The 10,005-nt window shown below is 35.1% G+C and overlaps 2 protein-coding genes across 8 annotated transcripts; one reads left to right on the forward strand and one right to left on the reverse strand.

Moving 5' to 3' along the window:
* The first annotated feature begins 1,416 nt into the window (after positions 1 to 1,416).
* LOC105456450 (dnaJ homolog dnj-5) lies at positions 1,417 to 6,722 on the forward strand. 5 transcript variants are annotated; one of them, XM_011700508.1, is made up of 7 exons: positions 1,417 to 1,656; positions 1,835 to 1,985; positions 2,377 to 3,934; positions 4,059 to 4,503; positions 4,670 to 4,885; positions 4,960 to 5,189; positions 5,332 to 6,722. In XM_011700508.1, the coding sequence occupies exons 3-7, from the start codon at positions 2,391 to 2,393 to the stop codon at positions 5,459 to 5,461; spliced, it is 2,565 nt and encodes an 854-aa protein (XP_011698810.1). In that variant the 5' UTR covers positions 1,417 to 1,656; positions 1,835 to 1,985; positions 2,377 to 2,390; the 3' UTR covers positions 5,462 to 6,722. The 5 variants fall into 5 exon arrangements, with proteins under 5 accessions (XP_011698810.1, XP_011698809.1, XP_011698808.1 ...); XM_011700507.1 differs by having other exon boundaries at positions 1,417 to 1,651; XM_011700506.1 differs by lacking the exon at positions 1,835 to 1,985.
* A 428-nt stretch (positions 6,723 to 7,150) lies between these two features.
* Positions 7,151 to 8,356, reverse strand: LOC105456451 (DNA polymerase epsilon subunit 4). 3 transcript variants are annotated; one of them, XM_011700511.1, is made up of 3 exons: positions 8,240 to 8,356; positions 7,722 to 7,982; positions 7,151 to 7,648 (listed from the first exon to the last, which is right to left on the reverse strand). In XM_011700511.1, exons 2-3 carry the CDS (start codon positions 7,956 to 7,958, stop codon positions 7,508 to 7,510), a joined length of 378 nt encoding a protein of 125 aa, XP_011698813.1. In that variant the 5' UTR covers positions 7,959 to 7,982; positions 8,240 to 8,356; the 3' UTR covers positions 7,151 to 7,507. The 3 variants fall into 3 exon arrangements, with proteins under 3 accessions (XP_011698813.1, XP_011698814.1, XP_011698812.1); XM_011700512.1 differs by lacking the exon at positions 8,240 to 8,356 and adding an exon at positions 8,088 to 8,231; XM_011700510.1 differs by lacking the exon at positions 8,240 to 8,356 and having other exon boundaries at positions 7,722 to 8,061.
* Positions 8,357 to 10,005: the final 1,649 nt, after the last annotated feature.

Below are 10,005 nucleotides of genomic sequence, written 5' to 3' on the forward strand. Positions count from 1 at the left end.
GCTACACTCCACACTTCTCTTGTCCTTGTCCGGCACGGCTGACGGCGGCCGGCGCGGCGCGGGTCTCCCCTCTTTTCTTCTCCCCACCAACGATTAAACAAGGACAAGAGAAGTGTGGAGTGTAGCCCTCTCACTCTAGCTTCTGCCTCACCGAGAACAATAGGGCGCGCAGTCTATCTTATAAGTCTATGGTCCTTACAAATCCTGATTGCAAATGGCCAATCATAAAATTGATTCATCGATATTATAAATGCATAGGCTGCCGAATGAATCAATCTTATAATTGACCATTCGACGCCATTTTCAATATTTTCTAGTACTTTTGCGATACTGCCATAAGCCGGTTGGCGCGCTCGCTTCTCTGATAATCCAGGACTCTTACAGCAGCAAAGCAGATCAGTGAGTGTTTACAGTGATTCGGATCTGAGTGAATAAACCAATCGTAACAAAGAATCACTGAGCGCTCATTGATCAGGACTGTCTGCTGAACGTGGCCAATGTTATGATACCAAATGAAGGGAAATAATCTCTTTTACGCATGTGCAGTAGAATGAACATCAAATGATTTTTCTGATTAGTTGGTCTAGAGTCCTAGATTACATATATCAGAAGCGTTACGAGTCCTGATTGGCCTCGCAAATGGCCAATCATAATATTGCTTCATCGGTATTATAAATGGCTGACGAATAATTAAATTTACGTCGATAATTGTTATGGTAAGTAGAATATTTTATTTGAAAATAATGATATTTATTCATGTTGTAACTCATAAAAATAGTATTTTTTTAACTTTTTTTCTTATCTTTAAGGATATATTATGGATATAATCCGTTTATAAATTAATGCCATTTTTAATATTTTTTTTAGTACTTTTGCGATACTGTCATAAGCCGATCGCGCTTCTTCTGATAATAATCTAAGACTCTACCAGCAGAGAGAAATCTGAGAGTGGCCACGCCAGCTTTTTGGGTGGGACCAGCGATCTCCCTTCGTACACTAGCGCCCCCACGTCCACGTTTTCAAAAAAGGAACTACGTCTCACGTTCATATTATACCATTGTCGATCAAATTATAGCACGAGAACGTGGATGTGGTTCGTGTCCGTGCTAATCGTGCTACGTGCACAAATTGTGAATAAATAGATGACGTTTATTTTGCGACATTGATGATGAAATGGCATTCCAATTTATATCTGTACTACATCTACAAATTTTAGGTGAAGAATGCGGGATATACATATAATAGTATAATATACATACGATTAGCACGGATATGAACCACGTCCACGTTTTCATGCTATGATTTGATCGACAATGTAATAACACAGCGGTGTACGTAGTTCTTTTTTTGAAAACGTGGACGTGGGGCGCTAGTGTACGGGGGAGATCGCCGGTCCCACCCAAAAAGCCGGCGTGGCCGCTTTCCACGCTTCTCTCTGACTCTACCCATTACCCAAGTGGAAAAGGAAAAGGTCGCGCTTTAACGCGCGCGCGCGAGTTGGGTGATGAGAAAAAATCCCTTCGTCTAGCATCGCTGGGTTAGAATTCTCCATCCATCCAATTCCAAACCAAACACGATTCACACGAATACGATCAGAATACGATCGCGGATACGATATTACGATGCCTGATTTCACCACATTTACCGCATGGTAAGGTAACGTAAAATCACATATTTTACATAAATACAGTTATTTATTTTTTTTTACTAATAATGTTAAGTGTGCTGAACGATTAAACGTAAGCAAATTCTGTGAAAAAGTATACTTATTGGTGCAGAATGTGAATAATGTATCGACCGAACCGACGTCTGCTAACATTCGATTCATTTTTAGGTTATAACATTTATTTAATTGAAATTGCTCTCTCGACAATGATTATTTAACACGAATTTATCTCAGAAATGCAAAACAACTGTATTCGAATATCTCTAACTTGCACATTAGCGGATATTACTTAAAGTTCTCGACGCATTACTATGGTTATGTGAGTAATATATAGTGGACATTTTTAGAAAACGTATTTATTGCAGATCTTGCAACATTCCACTCAACATTATATCATTAGAGCATATATTTGGAAAAGATGAAACGTGATCTTTGTAAATAAATAAGATGCAGGCAAATTATTAGTCATAATAAATCATAAAATTTGGGACATGTATGTAATCTGTATTCCTATGTACATATATATATAAAATGTCAGGTTTTATTATTATCATTAATACATAAGTATTAATTATACTTGTGAAAAGATGAAAAATTTTATAAATTGCATCGTTCTATTCTTTCACACTTTATTACACACAGGTTCAACATTTGTTCATAAAATGACATTGCAATATCCGAATAATACACTCATTTTGTTTTATCTCTAGAGAAGTAAATCAATATGGCAGAACAACAGCAGACCCCTCCTGGTTTCAAGCACATGTCTTTGGATAAGATTATCGAAGCTATGACTCCAGATTTGGAAGGTTCAAACGGTCATTACGCTCAGTTCAGTGTTCCTTCGCAACAAACCACCTCTCGCAATTGGGGAGATTATGTGCCTGGACAAACCAGACATCACGTCGTCGGTCAACCCACACACTCTAATCCTTCTGGAATACAACCTATGACACCAATGACCACGTCTCTATATATGCAAGATATGTCGAATTACGATGCTGCGGCCCCTGATTCAATATATTTTCCGCCACAGCACACAGTAAATCACCTAGGCATTAACGAGAATAATGATTTAATTGGTACCATCGATGTCGGAGGTGGTAACTATATTAACGTCATTTATCGAAATGCTTCTCAAATTATGGCCGAACAGTGTCGTCTTTCAAATATGGCACCGTACTCTAATCAAAGTATCGTTAATCAGGAGTATGGACTTTTCAACGATCAACATATGACTGTACCATCCGAGTTGCCCAGTCAAAACTTTAATGGCAAACAGCTGATAGACAATCTCGTTGAAAATTGGGTACCGAACCAGTCTGGTACTTACAGTCCATTTGGCGGATCTCCCAATATCACACCTGTACCGCAAGCTGTACGAGACGTAAGAGAGAGCGAGGATTTACCTCCTAGAAATATATCAGACTCTCAATATAAGAAACCAAGGATGGTAGCTGAAGTGAAACCTATGCGACCTTCGTACTCTGATGTTTTAACAAAATCTGCACCAACTCCGCCATCTCCATTAACAGTTCAGCCCATGAAACCAAAAATGGAGGTAACAGGCAAGAAAATCTCCAAGAACATGAAAACTAAAAACAAGCCTGCACTACTGAAGAGACAGAATTCGTCCGGTAGCGACGATCATAATTCTCCGAAAATGCAAATTCCCAAAAAAGTTTTCGAAAAAAATACTTCCAATCTTCCAAGACGTTGGGTGTCTCTCGACAACCTTGGTTCACAATCAGATTCCCATCAGATAAACGCATTCGATAGATCCGATCAATTTTGTTCGGAAAGGAAGAAATCTGATAAGAAATCATCTAAGAAAGCAGAAAAGAACGAAACCCTTAACAATACCAAGATACAAAACAGTAATCCCAAAACTGCAGGAAATATTCCGAAACGTCCGATACAGATAAATAACAATTTGAATACAATCAATACATCCAGTCAGACAGTCTCATCTGAAAAAATGGAAAAGAATCAACAGATTATTAATAAAGTCGCTAAAGAGGAGAAAAAAGCGGCGAAGGAAAAGAATCCTAAACGTTTTCAGGCGGAGAAGCAGCAGGCCCAGCAGCAAATTAAGAAGGGACAAAGAAACAGAAAGAGAGAAAGTAGAGAATCTTCGATTAAAGATTTGTATAAAAATTTGAACAAGTATGCGACTCGGTGGAGCAAAATTCTCTTGAAAATCTTTTATTGGCTGTTGCATTTAATCTCAGATGTAGTTAGCATGAGCGCCAACCTGGTTATTCAGCTGTGAGTATCGACACGCAATCTACACTTGTATATTCTCTCTATCTCACTATCGAGATACAAGATTATTACTTTTACTTTTAGAGAACAAGGTTCATTCATTTTTTCTCTTTTTAATATTTTTCAGTGGTAAATGTGCTTGGTATCACACTATACTTTATTTGAAGTGCTGGTGGATGTACATGGCTGTGACGTTTTGTAAAATTCGTATTTTAAACGCTATTGGTAAACAATTAGACAATTGGCTCGGTAGTAGTAAATTTGCGTTCTGGCGAAAGATAAACAACACCAAGAGCGACGAGAAAGAAGATGGTGGCAATTGGATTCACGGTGGGCTAGAAACTAATATCGCGTTACCCAGCACCGGTGAAGAAGCTATGAAAAGATTATTAGCGTGCAAGGGAAAGGATCCTTACAGCATACTTGGTGTTACGCCAACGTGCTCGGACGACGATATCAAAAAATATTACAAGAGGCAAGCCTTTCTAGTGCATCCGGATAAAAATAATCAGCCAGGGGCAGAAGAAGCATTCAAAATATTGGTACATGCCTTCGATATCATTGGGGAACCGGTAATAAAACATCCATTTCTTTCATAATTTTCTTTCGTTATAGAATAATAACGATAATGAGTGATAATTTAGTAACATCAACCTGACAAAATTACAATATATATATATATATAAAACATGTATACGCACGCATACATATAAAATGTGGCATATTTATTTATTTTAGGAACGTAGGCAAGCATTCGATCAGACTAGACAAGTCGAAGCAGCTTGGGGTGAGCTAAGTGACCTCTTGTCTCAACTTCATCGAAAAATGGAACAGGCAGCAAATACGATAAGATGTACAAATTGCGGTTTGAGACACAAACGCATCCCTACGCAACGTCCTTGTTACGCCGCGCGATTTTGCAATCAATGCAAGATACGTCACAGTGCGAAAGAAGTGAGTATACACATTTATTAGATATCTATTTCCTGTGAAATTAATTATTTACATTCTGTCTGGTTTACATATAGGGTGATATTTGGGCAGAATCTCGTTTAATGGGTTTTCTGTGGCACTATTACGCGTGCATGGAAGGTGCAGTGTACGATGTGACTGACTGGGCAGCTTGCCAAGCTGGGAATCTCAAACATCTTAGAGCGAATACGCATAGTGTTCAATATAGAATCGTCTTAGGGCAAAGACTACCGTCTCAAACGTCCAACAGCGGCAAAAAGCGACAACAGATAGATCCTAATACAAGGTATTACACATTCCTTTCATCGTAACAGTGATGGTTATTTTTTTCAACTTTTTAAGTAAAAGTATTTAAGTTCTCCTCAGAGAGATTCCTTTTCGAGCACGTGCAAAATGAATTTAATATATTTTTTGTACGTTTTAAACAGTGAGGCGGATTTCGAGGATTTCCTTAACAATCTGTATAACCATAGTAAGTCTGCTGGCGTTAATACATCGGGGGATCAAAATTCTTTCAGAGGTGATAGCAGACGACGCAAAACTAAGCGTAAGAAGTAGATAAACAGCAGTAGGTGAATACTTGCTGAATGTTTGACATCGTCGTTATATAATTATTAAGTGCGCATTACATTAGAACGCATATACGCAATCTTAAATTTACATTATTCTTAATCATTTAATCTTATATTAGCATATAGATATTATGAATATTCACAAAACGCTAATATCTGACTGATATACAATATGAGATTATGAGAAACTGTGTTCACGATGAACGTACATGTACTAATGTGTTGTATCGAGTAGACTGGCACGTTAAAAAGAAGAAAGCTCGAGAATGATAGGAGAGTATCGCAATAAGTGACAATTTGACTACAGAAACATTCAACGAAAATATTTAGCAACGCAATAGAACGGTATTTTGCAGATTTAAAATCATAAAAAATGTCGATTCTGTCTCAAAGATGATACACAGAGATGCCAAATAATGATCGTAGAAACAAAGTATTGTATGCGTCGCAAAGTTAGATTTGAGCATAAAAATTTTTATATACGCATTTAGACAATTTGTATGGTGTAACCTTGTGTTCTTCCAAAATGAAAAAGAGTAACGATATCAGATTACACATTATAAAATCGACAAGTTTTACTTTATTTCGTTTTTTATCTTTTATAATATTAACCTTATTACCGAAGTACATCAGTAAGTCGTGATTTTTAATAAAAAAATATACATATATATCACACTTAATTTAAATTCTGAATTGGCAAATGTGAAGAAGACTGATTTTTTTTCCTCTTATTTTTGTTACTTATATAAGTTAAATATATACAACATTAGTTAGAAATACTTCTAACGATATACTCTGCTGTACATTTAAACATGTAACGAAATAGTTTGATTATTTTCTTTTAAATGATCCTAGCATCTTAATTCTCATTTTCTTAATATATTTGTATGCATGTGTATGACACACACACACACACGCGCGCGCGCGCGATACGTACACGTATATATATTACATATATACGCAAAATTTAGGAAGAAAGATTGGGAACATTACATATGTATGTACATATATGTAATGTTACATTATAGAAGCTGCACTGTTAGCTACGGCGTTTAGAAAAATATAGAACTTGTTAAGAACATTAGGAACAGTGTGGATTACAAAGATTTTATTCTGACAAGTAAATAGAACAGTAAAGATAGCAACATTTAAAAAAGCAATGAACATTGTTCACATTTCATAAACGATCATATAGTGTATGCATACATTAATATATAGTCGAATATTCGCATCTTAATTTGTGGAAATTCAACAAAATTCTTATTCTATATTTATTTCAAGTTCCCCTTTATTAATGAGATATACGCGCAAACGCAGTAAGAGTCCATTTTCGTCTCGTGATCATTTTCATTCCGCATATGTACAGCGAAAATAGCAAAATGTAAAATGGTGGAATAGCAATACAGAGGTGAAAATATATTTATAAAGATTGATTCGATAGAAAAAAATTAAGAACGAAAAATGTCCACAATACAAATTGTAATTATTCGACTGCAAATACTTTTAACGTTTTAACATACGAGTAATTTTTCTTTCAAAAGGCGTCAAGTAAACACTTAACATTAATGAAATAATTCTGTTGTGTACGAATGAAAAATAAACGAATTTTAAACTGTAGTACAACTTTTTTTACATACACAAAAACTGTATGTTTTTAATTAAAATATAAGATCTATTTCATTTTGCACTTATAAAATTTTAATTAAGTTGACAATACAAAAGAAATTCAGCGGAGATCAACCAATTTTGGCAGATGAAAAAAATGTTCACAATATTATTTATTTATTATATTTAGGTCACTTATTAGATATATTTAGATACATTAAAGAGCACTTAAATATTTTCATACATGTACAATATAAAAAAAATTTTTTGCAATGACGAACCATATTCACACACAATCCTTGCAAATGTAAAAATATCACTATTGTCTCCATTATTGTACTAACACTTATTCTATTATATATACATACACACATATATATATATATATATATATATATATATATAATAGATAATAATTATGTTGCGATCAATCGAGCATACCTTCCAAAAATACAAGCGCATCCACATTATCAATGGCACTTTCTACATCACGCTTTAAAATAGTCCTTTTCCTCGCTTGTGCAGTATATTTATAAGCTTCCTTTGTAAGCGACTCAATAAAAAACTCCTGTTAAAAGACAGATAATTATTATAATACGCTTATGAACGCGCATCAAATTTAATCATTCCAAAATATTTACCACTGATTTCGCTACCAGAAACGCAGCCTCCTGATTAACCAAACTAACTTCGGGATCCATTTTAATGATGGTTTTTATTCTTCCCAGGGGCAGTCGTATCAATTTTTCACGTTGTTCCTCATCACCATGCGAGGTGTCGTCGACTTCTTCTCGCGAATCTAACGGATTCTCACTATCAAACTGGCCCTTATCGAGTTGGACCACATCGTTCAAACCGTAGACCACCGAACTATCCATATTTATACGTTAGGCTGGTAATGGCTATTTATGAAAAGAAAAAATTCAGCAGTTGTATAAAAAAAAGTTGGTTTATAAAATTATAACGTTATAGATTTATTAATCGTAATTTATATCGTAATTTTATACATTAATAAACGCTTTGACTATATAATCAATATATAGTCAAAGAATAAACGTCGATATAAATATTGTAGCAATAAAAATATATCGATTTATTTCAACTCCAACAACAAACACAGATTATCCAAGCAAATAGATTAGAATCTCTTCGAGTTCACCTGGGAACAGTGTTTTGAACGCCACCTGGGCAAATATACGTAGCAAACTAATATTCAATATTAATACGGTATATTTATTAAAGAATCTCTTAGCCTTCTTAAAGACATTTATTATATGTACATACATATACATACATGTCTCGATCGCCTCTGGCATGAGACTATCAGAACCACTATACATTAGTGCCATCCATTATTTACATCCATTTTTGAAGTGGGTACTACATAGCAACCTCAACTTCTCGACATAACGTTGAACGGTCAGCTAGGGTTCTTCAATAATTAATAAAATTGATAAACTTTTCGCGTTTATTTAAACAACCACGGTCCGGGGATCATCATTAATTATAGCGACGAGATATTATTAAAGACCGACACCCTTACGGGAGTTAGCGTGGCTGTCTGCAAGTAATTGCTAAAATTTAAACAATTACTAGTCATAATATAATATTAATTAAATAATTGATTATTATAGACAAATGTTTTCTAGACATATACATTGTATCGCTATATTATATTATACTAACAGTTAAAGTTTGACTTAAAACTTTTTTAGATATCTGCATCGTGCATGATTATCCAGGGAGATGGTAAAAAAGAAAAATTTAATTTTGCAACAATATATATGATATATCATAGCATTATAAATATTTACACTTATTTATAGAGAGTTTATACAATAAAAATCATGATTTTACGTATTATTAATAAAATAAATAACAAATTTATATCAAAAATCGATAATATCGACACTCTGCAATTATCTTCGGGACCTCCGGGCCCTTTGGCCGGCACGAAAATCAACCCAAGGTTGACGGTACATAACAGTCTCTCGACGGTGCAGATTAATAAAATTGTTAAACTAGCGCGCTTACTTAAACAGCACAATAATTTCCGGGGCTAAACGTTCATCAATCGTAACAAAATCGTCTTAAATTTCAACGCAAAAGCGCGGTGCTCTTAATTACAATTCAATAAAATGTTTATAGATTTCTTTCAGAGCATTTTTTTTTCAAACGCGGCCGCAACATTTCCAGAACCGGGTGTTGATCAATATTCACAAAATTGTCATAATTTTCACTCAGAAAACGCGCACCAATTTTTAAATCACTAATTGATAAATATATAAAACGTAAAAATTTTTGGAGCATCATTCAAACGAGGCCGCTGCATTTCCGAGGACAGATGATGGTCAATTTTTACAAAATTGTCATAATTTTGACTTAGGAAGCGCGCTCCCATTTTTAATTCACTAACCAATGTAAATATAAATTGAATAATACGGTATAGGTTTTTGGTACGTTCTTCAAACGCGGCTGCTGCATTTTCAGAATGTTGGTCAATTTACGCAATATTGTCATAATTTTCATTTGGAATCGCGCTCCCGGATCTTTACGGCAAATAAACTACTTTTAAAATCACTCGAAGAATTCAAATGGCGCCAAACATAATTTGTACCAATTTGCCGTTTGGCACACGACACATATAAATTCCAAAACAGGTGAAAAAAAAGCCGAATGGATTGATGCCTCGGAAGGCATCCTTACGGCCGATAAACAACCCCTAGTGCCGATTAAAAATTTCTAACAGCGCCAAAAATGATTTGTAACATTTGCGCTTTGGCACACGACAACATATTAATGCCGAGAGATTGTGAAAAAAAGCCAATCGGATTGATGTTTCGGAAGGCACCCTTACGGCCGATAAACAACCCCTAGTGCCGATTAAAAATTTCTAAACTGAGTCGACAAGGCACACAGGGGATA

This window comes from Wasmannia auropunctata, unplaced genomic scaffold, assembly GCF_000956235.1.
Source record: "Wasmannia auropunctata unplaced genomic scaffold, wasmannia.A_1.0 LD335681.1, whole genome shotgun sequence".
In the NCBI taxonomy this organism is placed as follows: domain Eukaryota; kingdom Metazoa; phylum Arthropoda; class Insecta; order Hymenoptera; family Formicidae; genus Wasmannia; species Wasmannia auropunctata.